Below are 14,525 nucleotides of genomic sequence, written 5' to 3'. Positions count from 1 at the left end.
TCAGGGCCTTTCAGCTCAGAATCTGTAAGTGGAAACCCACGTAGGCCCCGGTGAGAGTGGCTGCTGACTTCCGTTTAGGGGACCCTGTGTGTTTCTCGCTCAGACCTTGGCTTTTACCCCAGGACATTCAAACTGAAACTTGGGGAGGGAAGAGGGCACCTCTCAGAATAGGTTCAGAGCTTGAGGTGGTAAAACCTTGAGGTAGGCAACCTAGTGGTTCTCCAGATACAAAGCATTCCAACCCTTGAAACAGCCTTATTTTACTTAGTGACAATTTTTACAAATCGCAGTCGTTTCCTATTAGAGTAACAGGAGCTGAGGGCGAGAGCCTGGGGGTGCGGGGCAGGTGCGGGCCGGGGCTGGGCCCGGCGCTGTGCGGTGCGCGCGCCCCCTGCTGGCCGGGCGGCCCAGAGCCAGGGCCCCGCGCGAAGTGAAAGCGAAAGCAGCCGCGCGGGGACGCCCCGGCTGGGGAGCGCGGAGGGCGGGGCGGGCCGAGGAGGGGAGGCCGAGCTGCGGGAGCGGGTTCGCAGCTCCGTCCTCAGCACCGCGCCGGAGACCTCGGAGCTGCAGTCCCGAGGCCGCCGGTGAGTCCGCGCGGTGGCCTCCTGAGCGCTACCAGAGCCGCACCCCACCCCTCCAGCACCCCGCGTCCCTGCTTCCTGTCCCCCTGGGACCTGGGGATGCGGTGGTTGGGGTGGGGGGTGGGATCCGCCGAGGCTGGGGGCGGGGGCGGGGTGAGGGGGGTGGCTCAGGGGATTTTTTTTTTTTTTAAAGGATGAGGGTACCCGAAGGCCAGGCTCCCCAGCTCCCTCCGACTGGCAGCGCCTTCTGTCGGGGAGGGACGTACTGATGAGCTCGGGCGCCCCGGGGAGCTTTCAGGAGAGGGTTGGGTACAGCGAGGAGCCTAGGGACGGTCGGCGGAGTGGGGGTGCGGAGGGTAGGGACCCGGATTGGGACTCCACGTCTCTAATTTCTCACCCTCCATCCCGCAGCCACACCATGCGGCTCCCTGACCTGAGACCCTGGGCCTCCCTGCTGCTGGCGGACTTGGCTTTGCTCTGGCTGCTTCAGGGGACCCTGGGGGCCCTGCTACCCCGAGGGCTTCCCGGCCTGTGGCTGGAGGGGACCCTGCGACTTGGAGGGCTATGGTGGCTGCTGAAGCTGGGGGGACTGCTGAGACTTGTGGGAACACTGCTGCCCCCGCTCTGCCTGGTGACCCCGCTGTTCCTTTCCCTGAGGGCCCTGATCTCCGGGGCCTTGAGTGCCCCGCCAGCCCGAGTGGCTTCAGCCCCTTGGAGCTGGCTGCTGGTGGGGTACGGGGCTGCAGCGCTCAGCGGGGCTGTGTGGGCCGTGCTGAGCCCCCCAGGCGCCCAGGAGAAGGAGCAGGGCCAGAAGAACAGCAGAGCCTTGATGTGGCGGCTGCTGAGGCTCTCCAGGCCTGACCTGCCCTTCCTCATCGCTGCCTTCTTCTTCCTAGCGGTCGCCGTGCTGGGTGAGCCAGAGGCGTTGGGGATGGGAGGTGGGGATGGGAGGTGGGGAAGGCCCTGGCGCGAGCACAGTCCTGTGTCATCCTGATCTTTCAGGTGAGACATTAATCCCTTACTATTCTGGTCGCGTGATTGACATTCTGGGAGGAGATTTTGACCCTGAAGCCTTCGCCAGCGCCATCTTTTTCATGTGTCTCTTCTCCGTTGGGAGGTAGGTGATGGCCATTGGGTCCATTTGCTAAGCCCCAAATCTTTACAGGGCCCCTCACATTCCGAACTCTGTTTACAGATACTTTTGTGCACAAAATACTTAAACTAAAACATGCATCTATTTATCTATTCACCCTTCTATTTCATGTGTCCATTCATCCATTCATCCCTTCATTGGTCATTTTTGTTCACCGTCTTTTATCACAGTGCCTGTGGTTCAAAGAGCACTCAGTGGACTCGGCATTTTAATCTCCATGACATTCCATTTCTTCTTTGCTGTCTCCCTCCCACCTGAAGTTTGTTTCCAAAGTTATACTCTTGCCAGGGTGGGCATGTTTCTCCCTCTGACCCCCACCCAGCTCATCTCTGATCTTACCCTGCCCCTTATCTTTCTAGCATCCTTACTCTTTTCCACCTCATTAACTTTTCCATCTCCTTTTAGACATACCCAGGAATCAGCTGTCAACTAACTAACTAACTAACTAACTGGGGCTGGGACTAGGGTGAGGTGAGTGAGGCACCGAGGGTGCGAAGTTTGAGGAGCTGCCCACTCTCGGGGTCGAGACCACCTGACTCTCCTCTCCCTAGTGCCTGGTGGCGGTCCTGTAATGGTCATACTTCGCTCAGAATGCCTCAGAACCTGCTCCTTCATTAGGTTTCATTCCAGTCTTGCTACTTGGTGCTAAAACCAGTTTCTTAAAAGTTTTTTTAAAAAGTCAAACTAAAAAAAAAAATGGTCCTCAATTTTCTTTGCTTCTCTATGGTATTTGGCATTAGAATAATCTCTGGTTACGGATCTCTTTCTCGAGTTAGTGTTTATGAGCTCCCTCTTCACCTCCCAACTTGCTCTCCCTACTCCGGAGATTTTCCTCCTCTGGACCCTCCAATGGGGACTCTTCTCATGACTCAATTCTTGATCTTTAAGAACATTTTCCCTGTTCAACTAACTCAGTTCATCTCCGTAGGTGACTCCAAGATCCATATTTCCAGCTCTAGTGTTGTGCTCCGCGGCTTCCTGGCACCCCCATCGGCTATCCCGCTGTCACCCCACACTCCACACCCCGGAGCTCAGATACGCCACACTCCTTCCTGGTGTTCTTGAAAGCGCCTCCCCCTTCCTATTCCCCCTCATGAAACCATCAGCACCCTGGGCTCCAGGCAGCAGCATCGCTGATGACTTTCTCATGTTCAAAACTAGCCCTGTCACTTTCCACTTTCACAGCGTGTCTCCTGTGACTCCTTCCTCTTCGTTCTTGCTGTGACCACCAAAGTCCAAACCCTCAGTTCTTTATGCTCGTCCATATCCCAACAGCCTTCTAAACATGGTAACTAGATTTGAACGAGAAACCCATACTTTGTAAAATACCCACTTCCGTGCTTTCACATTTTTCCTTCATGTTTTATTGTAAAAAGCTGGTTTGTCTAAGAGGAGTTGTCCAGCTCCAGGGAACATGATTGGGGCTCCGGAGCGTGGGAAGGCAAGGAGTTCATTGCTGTGGTCCCGTAGCCAAGTATCCGGGACTGGAAGGACTTTAGGGATGGGGACAAAAGAGACCAAGACCCAGGGGAAGCCTGGAGGGATATCTCTAGAGAGGCTGGGTCAGCCACAGCCTATTTCTATTTATGATATCTTTTCACTTCTATTGTATTCCTCCCTTGTGTCTAGCACAGAGTGACTCCATAAATACTGGCTAGGGTTCTGTTCTCGTATAGCTCACGATCCCCCCACTTCCTCCTCTGTTTATTTCTGCCCCTCTTGCCACTGTCCCTCTCTTGTTTCTCTCCTGCCTCTCACGGTATACTTCCCCAACTGTGCATTTTTTCTTATTCTGTACTTACTTCTTTGTTTCCCTCACTCATTCCCTCCCTCTGTCTCTGTCCTTCATCCTCCGGTCTCCTCCCAAGCTCGCTGTCCGCAGGCTGCCGGGGAGGCTGCTTCGTCCTCACCATGTCCAGAATCAACCTGCGGATCCGGGAACAGCTCTTCTCCTCCCTTCTGCGCCAGGACCTCGGCTTCTTCCAGGAGACTAAGACAGGTGAGGCCTGGAGTCCAGGTGTGGGGTTCCCTCCACCTGCACACAGCCTGTCCCCTGGCCTGCACCTGGCTTTCTGCAAGTGAAGGAGGCAGCTCAGAGGAGGGGCTGTGTCAGAGGGGAAGTCAGGAGGGAGTTTCTGGGGTCTACATTGCATACGACTTCCTCATCTGCTCTGTTCTGCCCAGGGGAGCTGAATTCGAGGTTGAACTCAGACACCAAACTGATGAGTTCCTGGCTTCCTTTCAATGCCAACGTGCTCCTGCGGAACCTGGTGAAGGTGGTGGGGCTGTACAGCTTCATGCTCAACCTATCGCCTCGACTCACCTTCCTGTCCCTGCTCGAGGTGCCTCTCACAATAGCGGCCGAAAAGGTGTACAGTGTCCGCCACCAGGTATGTGTGGCTGTTGGGCATCCCCAGGGAAGAATCAGTCCTAGAGGCCTTCTCTTGGCAGCCCTTAGAGCAGCAGTTCCGACAGGCTTCGGAAGGTCCATGACCCATGGGACTATATGCAGCTGTGTGTGTGTGTGTGTGTGTGTGTGTGTGTGAGAGAGAGAGAGAGAGAGAGAGAGAGAGAGAGAAGGAGGGAGGGTGGGCACATTTTTCTGCAGAGAGGATGTCATCAGATTCTCAAAGGAGTCTGCACACACCTTGCTCACAAAAGATTAAAAATGCCGTCCGAGAGGGCTTTAGGTCGAGTTCCCCCTTTGGAATCAGCAGGAGTGTAGAGAAAGTAGAACGTGTAGTCAGGAAGACCTGAGTCTGAATGTTAGCTCCACCTTCTCTGTCTTTAAAAAACAAATGTGGTAAAATAGTTATAATGCAAAAATTTACCATTTTAAACCAGTTTTAAATGTGCCATTTCAGTGGCATTAAAGATATTCACAGTGTTGCACGACTGTTACCGGAAAGGGAACCTGACCCTGAGCGGGACACCTAGGGCCCACCGGGACTGTGTGGGTTCTTGACTTCATGCAGGGAAAGTTTCACAACATGAATCCAGGTGACTATGAGGGAAGGTTTATTAAAGCTGGGACAGTGAAACGAGAGGGCTTAGCATAGAAGCAACAGGAGAGCCCGGCTGGGCTGCCTTAGCGCTCCAGGAAGTCAGAGGAGAAAGGGCCTTGGGGACAGGGTCAGGGGATTAGCCTGGGACCAGCTGCCGCGCCCACTGCTCCCTGGTTGCAAGTCTTTAGAATTTAGGAGACGGGTGCCTTTGGGGGAAGAAGAGGGGGAAGAAGAGGGGAAGGGAAGGGGGTGGGGCTGCTCCCCAGAGGGAGAGCATGGGCTGGGTCCTGTCTTGAGGTTTTATCTCTCTTGCAGGCAGGAATCTTAGTGGAGGTCTCAGGGGAGGTTTCAGCAGAATATTCATCAGTTCTCTCGGTGTGTCCTTCAGGGTCGTGGTCTCCACTGATTGGTCTGTCAGAGAGGGGCTGCTAGTCACTGCAGCTGGTCTTGGCATCACCCACCTGGTTTTGTTGTCTTTCTGGGCCTGGAGCTGAAATACAGCTGAGGCCTCCATGTTATCTATAGGGAGGGGACCTTCTGTATCTGCTGTAAATTGTCTCAGTTTCCCTGTTCCACTTGTCCTGGCTTAGTGGCCTGTCTCACAACCTGCACCACCATCTGCCTACGGAACTCTTCATCTTCTCAAACTGAAACTCTGCTCCCTTTGCACAGTAGCTCTCCATTCCTCCCCTCCCCCAGCCCCTGGCAACCACCATGCTACTCTCTGTCTATGAAAGTAGTTGTCTTTTTGTGACTGGCGTATTTCATTTGTGTTCTCAGGGTTCATCCATGTGGTAGCACAGGTCAGAAGTTTTCTCCTTTTTAAGGCTGAATAATATTCCATCAAAGCAGTCAGCATATTTTGCTTATCCAGTCATCTGTCGAAGGACACTGGGTTGCTTCCACCTCTTGGCTATTGCGAATACTGTTGCTATGCACATAAAGTACACGTATCTGTTTGCACCCCTGCTTTCAGGTATTTTGGGCATATATCCAGAAGTAGGATAGCTAGATTGTGTGACTTTATTGTTAATGTTTGACGAGCCCCCGGGCTGCTTTCCACAGTGGCTGCACCATTTCACATCCCCGCCAGCAATGACGGGGGTTCACTTTCTCCACATCCGTCTCCGACACTTGTTATCTTCTGTGTTATTTATCTTATAACTGGAAGCTTGTACCTTTTGACCGCCTTCATCCAATTTTCCTGCCCTCCACACCCACCTCTGGTAACCACAGATCTGATCTCTTTTCCTTTGAATTTGGTGGCTTTATTTTTAGATTCTACTTATAACTGAACTCATACAGTTTTTTTCTTGATCTGACTTATCTCACTTAGCATAATGCCATCAAGGTCCATGTTGTCTTAAAAGGCAGGGTTGCCTTTTTTAATGGCTAAATAATATTCATATATCGATATCTATGTTCTATCTATCTATCATCTATCTATCTATTATCTATCTATCTATCTACTATCTACTATCTTCTATCTATCGTCTTATCTATCTATCTATCATCTTAAAAATAATAACCATCCTAATGATTGTGAGGCAGTAGCTCATTATGGTTTTAATTACATTTCCCTGTGATTAGTGATGTTGAGCATCTTTTCATGTGCTTATTGGTGATTTTTTAAATATATTTTTTGGAGAGATGTCTATTAAAGTTTTTAAATTGGGTTGTTTTTAAATTGTCGAGCTGTAGGAGTTCTCTGTATGTCCTGTGTCCACTCCCTGTATCAGAGATGAGCAAATGTTCTCTCCCATTCTGTGGGTTTCCTTTGCATTCTATTGATGCAGTCCTTTGGGGCACACACGTTTTTAATTTGCTGAAGTCCAGTTTATCTATTTTTATTCTGTTACCTGCGCTTTTGGTGTCATATCCAAGAAGCCACTGCTAAATTGCGCGTCCTGAAGCTTCCCCTCTGTGTTTTCTCTAAGAGTTCTATCGTCTTGGCGCTGAGGTTTAGGTCTTTGATCCATTGTAAGTCACATCCCCTCTTAAAGAGCTGTGACTCCTTGGGAAACGACCCCTTCCCTCTTGTTCAGACACGGGGTGGTGGGGATGAGCATAAGTGAAGGGAAGAAAAGAGTGTTTCTCTCACGTTAACTGGCACCGAGAGCTCATGATCATTTGTTCCTTCTCTTCCTCCTTCTGGAAATGAGCGTAAGGAGCGGGAAAGATGACAGTTGCTCCCTGGTAGACTGGGGAGCATCCAGGGCTGGAAAGGGAGGGGTCTGCCGTCTTCGGCCCAGTGGACCGTGCCCTGCCTCCCTCCAGGCGGTGCTGCTGGAGATCCAGGACGCGGTGGCGCAGGCCGGGCAGGTGGTGCGGGAGGCAGTCGGAGGGCTGCAGACCGTGCGCAGCTTTGGGGCTGAGGAGCAAGAGGCCCTTCGCTACGAGGAGGCCCTTGAACGGTGCCGGAAGCTGTGGTGGCGACGAGACCTGGAACGGGCTCTCTACCTGCTCTTCCGGAGGGTGAGAAGGCTGCAGGGCAAGGGGAAGGGCCCGGAGGGTGAGAAGGCCGCGTGGCGAGGGGAAGGGTCCGCAGGGCGAGAAGGCCGCGGGGCGAGGGGAAGGGTCCGCAGGGCGAGAAGGCCGCGTGGCGAGGGGAAGGGCCCGCAGGGCGAGAAGGCCGCGTGGCGAGGGGAAGGGTCTGCAGGGCGAGAAGGCCGCGGGGCGAGGGGAAGGGTCCGCAGGGCGAGAAGGCCGCGGGGCGAGGGGAAGGGCCCGGAGGGCGAGAAGGCCGCGTGGCGAGGGGAAGGGCCCGCAGGGCGAGAAGGCCGCGTGGCGAGGGGAAGGGTCCACAGGGCGAGAAGGCTGCGGGGCGAGGGGAAGGGTCCGGAGGGCGAGAAGGCCGCGGGGCGAGGGGAAGGGCCCGGAGGGCGAGAAGGCCGCGGGGCGAGGGGAAGGGTCCGCAGGGCGAGAAGGCCGCGGGGCGAGGGGAAGGGTCCGCAGGGCGAGAAGGCCGCGGGGCGAGGGGAAGGGCCCGCAGGGCGAGAAGGCCGCGTGGCGAGGGGAAGGGTCCGCAGGGCGAGAAGGCCGCGGGGCGAGGGGAAGGGCCCGCAGGGCGAGAAGGCCGCGGGGCGAGGGGAAGGGTCCGCAGGGCGAGAAGGCCGCGTGGCGAGGGGAAGGGCCCGGAGGACGAGAGGGCCGCGCGGCGAGGGGAAGGGCCCGCAGGGCGAGAAGGCCGCGTGGTGAGGGGAAGGGCCCGGAGGACGAGAGGGCCGCGCGGCGAGGGGAAGGGTCCGCAGGGCGAGAAGGCCGCGGGGCGAGGGGAAGGGTCCGCAGGGCGAGAAGGCCGCGGGGCGAGGGGAAGGGCCCGCAGGGCGAGAAGGCCGCGGGGCGAGGGGAAGGGTCCGCAGGGCGAGAAGGCCGCGGGGCGAGGGGAAGGGTCCACAGGGCGAGAAGGCTGCGGGGCGAGGGGAAGGGTCCGGAGGGCGAGAAGGCCGCGGGGCGAGGGGAAGGGCCCGGAGGGCGAGAAGGCCGCGGGGCGAGGGGAAGGGTCCGCAGGGCGAGAAGGCCGCGGGGCGAGGGGAAGGGCCCGGAGGGCGAGAAGGCCGCGTGGCGAGGGGAAGGGCCCGGAGGGCGAGAAGGCCGCGTGGCGAGGGGAAGGGTCCGGAGGGCGAGAAGGCCGCGGGGCGAGGGGAAGGGCCCGGAGGGCGAGAAGGCCGCGTGGCGAGGGGAAGGGCCCGCAGGGCGAGAAGGCCGCGGGGCGAGGGGAAGGGTCCGCAGGGCGAGAAGGCCGCGGGGCGAGGGGAAGGGTCCACAGGGCGAGAAGGCTGCGTGGCGAGGGGAAGGGTCCACAGGGCGAGAAGGCTGCGGGGCGAGGGGAAGGGTCCGGAGGGCGAGAAGGCCGCGGGGCGAGGGGAAGGGCCCGGAGGGCGAGAAGGCCGCGTGGCGAGGGGAAGGGTCCGCAGGGCGAGAAGGCCGCGGGGCGAGGGGAAGGGCCCGGAGTGCGAGAAGGCCGCGGGGCGAGGGGAAGGGCCTGCAGGGCGAGAAGGCCGCGGGGCGAGGGGAAGGGTCCGCAGGGCGAGAAGGCCGCGTGGCGAGGGGAAGGGCCCGGGAAAGCCATGGGAAACCTTTAGGAGTTTTGGGATCCCCGCTACTCAGTGTGGTTGGGACAGGGAGGGGGGGACCGGGTCCTTCTCAGCCCCGCCTTCTCCCTTCCAGACGCTGCACTTGGGGATGCAGGTGCTGATGCTGAGCTGTGGGCTGCAGCAGATCCTGGCCGGGGACCTCACTCGGGGCGGGCTGCTGTCCTTCCTGCTCTTCCAGGAGGACGTGGGCCACTACGTGCAGGTGAGGCGGAGCTGCGCTGCTCTCTGTTCCTCTGTCTTTCTCTCTGGCCTCTGGGCCTTGGCCTTCACTGGTTGCCCTTAAAAATACAAGACGACAAAATCCCAGCCCACTGTGTTATGAAGAATTTAAAACAGTCCCCCCAAAAAGACACACTGTACGGAACCTGCATGTACCCATCACCACGTAACAACACTCACGCCCATTCTCGTTCCATCTGCACCCTCACCCTCTTGCCCCACCCACATTATTTTGAAGAAAATCCATGACATAATTTTATCTGTAAATATTTTCATTGTATTTCTAAAATATAAACCTTAAACATATAACCACAAAGCCGTTACCACACCTGTAAAATGCACACTGATTCCTAAAGTCATCCCGGGCAGTCAGTGGTCACATTTGCACTGTCTCATACGTGTGATACGTGTATGTATCACGTTGCCCTGTCTCGGATGCATCTGTGGTGGCATCGGCCTGAGTGCTCAGTACCTAGATCCACGAGCTTCCTGGGGTGGCAGACAGCAACGTCCTCCCTTCCCTTCACCTGTTAGCTGGACAGACGTCCCCTCGTGGACCACCGGGCACCTGGCCATGCAGTCTGACTAGAAAGGACAGAATGAGCATTTGGCACTTTCCATGTATTTACCGGGTTTCAGCAATTTACCTCACCTTGGACTTTATTTTATAATGTCCCTAGACACTGGTTAAACATCTTTTGTATGTGGAGAACTGCGGGAGGTGCCCGGGGCTGTCGTGCCTGCCTCTCCGGGCGCCCCTTCTAAGCAGGACAGTCCTGTGCTGGCAGCAGAACAGTAACTGGGAAGGGCGGGGACAGAGCCACGCTGTGGGGGAGGGGATGGATGGCTCCATCTTTACAGTGCAGTTGGAACAGGAGGGTATTTGTGCTGCTGAAATTCCATCCAAGTCACACATTTAAAGACAGGCGCTCCTCTGGATGAGGGAGCGTGGCTGGTGGTGGCAGGGGCGTGAGCAGTTGGCGAGCTGGGTGTGACTCGCGGACCCTGCTGTGTCTTGCAGACCCTGGTGTACATGTATGGGGACATGCTGAGCAACGTGGGGGCAGCCGAGAAGGTTTTCAGCTACCTGGACCGGCAGCCAAGCCTGCCCCCGGCGGGGACCCTGGAGCCACCCTGTCTGCAGGGGCTGGTGGAATTCCAGGACGTCTCCTTCGCGTACCCCAACCGCCCCGACCAGCCGGTGCTCAAGGTGCCTGAGTGGACCCGTCCCCCACTTCGGTGCAGCCAGGCCTCAGCCTGTAGATCCGTTGGCTCTGAGAAGCTGACCTCACCTCCACAGAGGGAGAAAGGGGCCCTGAGGGAGGAGAGACAGGCCCTTACTCTTTCCTGGCGTTTCAGGGGCTGACGTTCACCCTGCGTCCTGGTGAGGTGACAGCGCTGGTGGGGCCCAATGGGTCTGGGAAGAGCACAGTGGCTGCCCTGCTGCAGAATCTGTACCAGCCCACCGGGGGGAAGCTGCTGCTGGACGGGAAGCCCCTTTCCCAGTATGAGCACCGCTACCTGCACCGACAGGTGTGTGAGGAGGAGGAAGGGCAGGGGATGGGGGGGCGACAGCAGACAGCTCCGAAGATCTGTGCGGAGACACTCAGTGGCCGTTCTGAGGGAGGTGGGCGAGGAGGCAAGAAGGACCCACCGAGGGGCTTTCCACACCGTCCTCTGCTCCTGTCCCCCCTGCACAGGTGGCTTTGGTTGGGCAGGAGCCTGTGCTGTTCTCGGGGTCCGTGAGGTACAACATCACCTACGGGCTGGAGAGCTGCAGCGAGCACAAGGTGGTGGCCGCGGCCCAGGCTGCCGGAGCGGAGGAGTTCATAGAAGCCATGGAGCACGGCCTGTCTACAGGTGCCTTCCGTCCAGACAGACGGGCTTACTCTCGGGCGGTGTCCCTGTGACTCCGCGTCCACTGTCCCCTCGTCCTCCCTCGGCTCCCGGCCCCTCCCCGGCCCCAGGAGCCGCAGGGGGCAGCTGGCAGGTGCACACCCCACTCCGCCTTGCCCAGGGCCCTCCTGGCTGTGCCCTTGTCTCTGCTTGTGGGAGGGTGTTGTCGTGGTCACTTGTGTCTGAAAAAGGGTGTTTCTCGTTTCCTCAGATGTAGGGGAGAAAGGGAACCTGTTGGCTGTGGGGCAGAAACAGCGTCTGGCCATTGCCCGGGCCCTTGTGCGGGACCCACGTGTCCTCATCCTGGACGAAGCCACCAGTTCCCTGGACGTCCAGTGTGAGCAGGCGGTGAGCGGGGCCAGGGGACAGTGGGACTTGGCCTGTCATGTTCGAAGGACCAGCTGTGCAGAATCCGGCAGTGGGGGGTTAGTGGCCCCCTAGTGGAAAGAGTATCTGCATCTTCGCGGCCCGGGGGGGTGGTGGAATGGAGGATGTGGTGTGGAGACAGCCCCCCCCAGATACCTGCCCCCCCCCCTAGCTGCCAGGGTGCCGCTGAGAGAAGGCGGCACAGCCCTTTCTCCTCCCCTGTCCTGCCTGTACCCGAAACTGGAAGAGGCGGGCAGGTGGGGGTGTGGTGTGCATCCCCTTCTCTTCCTGAGGCTTGCGACCCTCCCCTTCACCTTCAGCTGCAGGACTGGCGATCCCGCGGGGACCTCACGGTGCTGGTGATCGCTCACAGGCTGCAGACGGTTCGGGACGCTGACCAGGTCCTGGTGCTCAGGCAGGGACAGCTGGTGGAGCGAGCCCAGCTCCTGGAGGGGCAGGACCTCTATTCCCGCCTGGTGCAGCAGCTGGAGGACTGAGGCCCGGCCCGCCCTCCTCAGGGCCGCCTTCACCGCAGGCAGCTCCGCCTGGAGCCTCCCTGGGGCCGCCTCTGCGGGTTGGCTGTTCCGGCGGAGGTTCCAGGCGGAGGTTGCACCTCGCCTGCCTCTGTCTGCGGAGAGGGGGCTGCGGCCTGTGTCCAGGGACCTTCCTCCCTTGATGAGCAGAGCGGTGCCTGGTGCTGAGTAGTGTACTGTGCATAATAAATATATTTTAAAATATTTTTGCTTATCATATAAATAGCGCACATTCATACAGAGAAGTAAGTCTAACCTTTGTTTCACTTCCCAGAGGTAACCACGGTTACTATTTTGCTGGCTAGCCTATTAATCTTTTATCTGTTCTTTGAGATAAATATTAGCCAAATGGACATAAATGTTCCTGAGGCTGCCTTTCTGTATCCTTCCCCATTCCACCAGTGTCTGATATTTGGGGAGCTAGGGTATGGAGGGGCAGTGTTAATAAAAATTTGATAGCAGCTACTGTTTATAGCATTTAGTGTAAGAACTATGCTAAGTGTTTTTCGTGTATTATCATTTTGAGTCCTTATTCTCACTCCAGGAGGTTGGTTATTATCACCCCCATTCTGTAGTAGAGGAAACAGTCTCAAAGAGATGAAATCACTTTCCCGGGCCTACACAGTGGTGGAGCTGGCGCCTGGATCAGCCCTGACTGAGTCCACGTTAGGCCACATGTCATACTGGCTCTGTAGCACTGCCTGGCACAGGGCTCGAGACACAGGAGAGAGCACTGAACGTCTGTTGGATAAATGAATACGTCTCTTTCTCCCACTGTCCCCATTCTCAATCCTCTGTACATGGACCTACCGATGAGAATGCAAAGCCGCACACACTTCTGGTTGCTGGGAGGGACTTGCCTTTGAAGGTTCCTATTCTAGGAAACAGTAGCTTTTACATTCCCAGAAATAGCAGGTACTTTCCAGTGAGTCGGTGAACTAGCCAAAGCGTCTGCTGTGGGATCCTGTTCTGCCTGGAAACTCAGGCAGCAGATGGGAGAGAAGCCTTCGCGCATCCTGCTCCATCCTGCTCCGTCCTGCTCCATCCTGCTCCATCCTGCTCCATCCTGCTCCGTCCTGCTCCTGCCCGCGGCCCCCCAGCTCTGTCTGCAGTGTCGCGAGGGTGAACGTGCCTCTGGAGAGACAGGACTGCCGAGTCCTCCCCTGCTCACCAAACATCCTCCCTGCAGGTGTGCAGCGGGGATTACAGCTCCTGCGTCTCCCAACCTTATGGAAGCTACAGCCCTCAGGGAAGAAGATGGCCTTTCAAATCCTGTGATGTCCTCAGTACAACCGCACACGTAGACTCATGCTACTTGAAACCGGAAAGGAAAGTGGCCCTAAGCCACAAGCTCCTCAGCAGTAGATCTGGGGGTGGGGGAGGAGCTGGGCCGGGAGTACAGGATGGTGCAGCAGACCTAGGACCTTAAGGTGTCCCCAGAATGTGTTATCTCAGGGAAACTCCCAGGTGACCCTTATGTCAGGGACACAGAAGAATGTTCCCTGTCAGTCAGGGTCGTCAGCCTGGACAGACAAACCCTAGGGGTGTGGTCTGGTCACCACAGCTATTCGTAGTTCTGTTTGTCCCCGAGTTGCGGTTCTTCCCACTCACGCCTCCTACCCCTCAGCACCATGTGATGTTCCCTTCTTGTCGCTGACCTTCAGAATCTTCCCCACTCAGCCATGGTTCACTCTTTAAAAAGGAAGATAGGAATAGAAAAGGGGAACCTTAGGAAACTCTCTTTTCTTTGGACCCCAAAACAACCCCCATCTCATCTGTCCTGCCCAACATCGAATTTCCAGTCCCTGTGTCCCAGCCAGGGGGGGCAGCCTCCCACGCCGTGGGGAACGGAGAGGAGGAAGTTGGGTTGTCAGATGTGGGGGAAGGGCTGGGAATAAGCGGAACAAACATCTCCCTGCTTCGGTGCTCAGGTGAAAGGAGCACCCAGTTATTTGAGTCCAATGCCATCTAGTGGTTCTAGGAAATCCTGGGTTTTCAACAGTTCTAAGGACTCCTGAATTATAATAATTCAGTAACAATAATCATTTATTGAGTCCTTCCTGTGTGCTACTGCTATGCGGAGTGCCTGATATATATTCTTATTTTATCTTCAAGACAATTCTACTTTGCAGGCCTTACTAACCTCAGTTGTAGGAATGAGGAGATGGAGATTTAGAAACAGGTACTGACCCGCCTGGGGCTGCCCACCTTTACAGAATTCTTCCAGAGAGGGGCCTGCCCGTCCTGTCCTCACCCTCCCGTATTCTTTTCAAAAAGACACAATGTACTTGAATAGGTAATTAGTTAATGTGGTTTAAAATTCAAAAGGCACAAAAAGTACACAGAGGAAGCCTGTTCTTCCCCCTGGTTTGCCGATGCTCCTGCTGGGCCGCCCACGCTCGGGCTTCATGCCCGTCCCTACAGAGAAGTGCGTGTGCACGCAACCACGTGTGTGTGTGTGCGCGTGTGTGTGCTTGCTCCCCAGTTTTACAGATAGCAACTCCCTAAATTCCTTGTTCTGAACTTGTCTTTTTAAACTTTAGAAATACAGGATGGGAAAAAGTAGATTTACAGTTGTGAATATGCAAAACACAGAGTTTATTCTTGTATTATTATTAATTATTGTATTATTTTACATATGAACAACGGTAAACCTGCTTTTGCCCCACGATGTA

The 14,525-nt window shown here is 56.3% G+C and overlaps 1 protein-coding gene across 3 annotated transcripts; it reads left to right on the top strand.

Moving 5' to 3' along the window:
- The first annotated feature begins 490 nt into the window (after window positions 1–490).
- Window positions 491–12,264, top strand: TAP2 (transporter 2, ATP binding cassette subfamily B member). Of its 3 annotated transcripts, none has more exons than XM_036248942.1 (12): window positions 491–584; window positions 993–1,492; window positions 1,584–1,698; window positions 3,603–3,733; window positions 3,919–4,124; window positions 7,017–7,214; window positions 8,910–9,038; window positions 10,077–10,265; window positions 10,415–10,588; window positions 10,756–10,915; window positions 11,163–11,299; window positions 11,638–12,264. In XM_036248942.1, the coding sequence occupies exons 2-12, from the start codon at window positions 1,000–1,002 to the stop codon at window positions 11,812–11,814; spliced, it is 2,109 nt and encodes a 702-aa protein (XP_036104835.1). In that variant the 5' UTR covers window positions 491–584; window positions 993–999; the 3' UTR covers window positions 11,815–12,264. The 3 variants fall into 3 exon arrangements, with proteins under 3 accessions (XP_036104835.1, XP_036104836.1, XP_036104834.1); XM_036248943.1 differs by lacking the exon at window positions 491–584 and adding an exon at window positions 824–890 and having other exon boundaries at window positions 11,163–11,376; window positions 11,638–11,795; XM_036248941.1 differs by lacking the exon at window positions 491–584 and adding an exon at window positions 825–890.
- Window positions 12,265–14,525: the final 2,261 nt, after the last annotated feature.

Source organism: Molossus molossus, unplaced genomic scaffold, assembly GCF_014108415.1.
Source record: "Molossus molossus isolate mMolMol1 unplaced genomic scaffold, mMolMol1.p scaffold_m16_p_8, whole genome shotgun sequence".
Classification (NCBI taxonomy): Eukaryota; Metazoa; Chordata; class Mammalia; order Chiroptera; family Molossidae; genus Molossus; species Molossus molossus.
The sequence above is the reverse complement of the archived record's forward strand: the minus strand, read 5'-3'. Positions and strand labels throughout refer to the sequence as shown.

Coding starts and splice junctions, on each gene's coding strand:
- TAP2 (XM_036248941.1), top strand. CDS start 850: ATGAGCTCGGGCGCCCCGGGGAGCTTTCAGGAGAGGGTTGG. Junction 7,215..8,909: donor TCTACCTGCTCTTCCGGAGG/GTGAGAAGGCTG, acceptor TCTCCCTTCCAG/ACGCTGCACTTGGGGATGCA. Junction 10,589..10,755: donor ACCGCTACCTGCACCGACAG/GTGTGTGAGGAG, acceptor CCCCCTGCACAG/GTGGCTTTGGTTGGGCAGGA.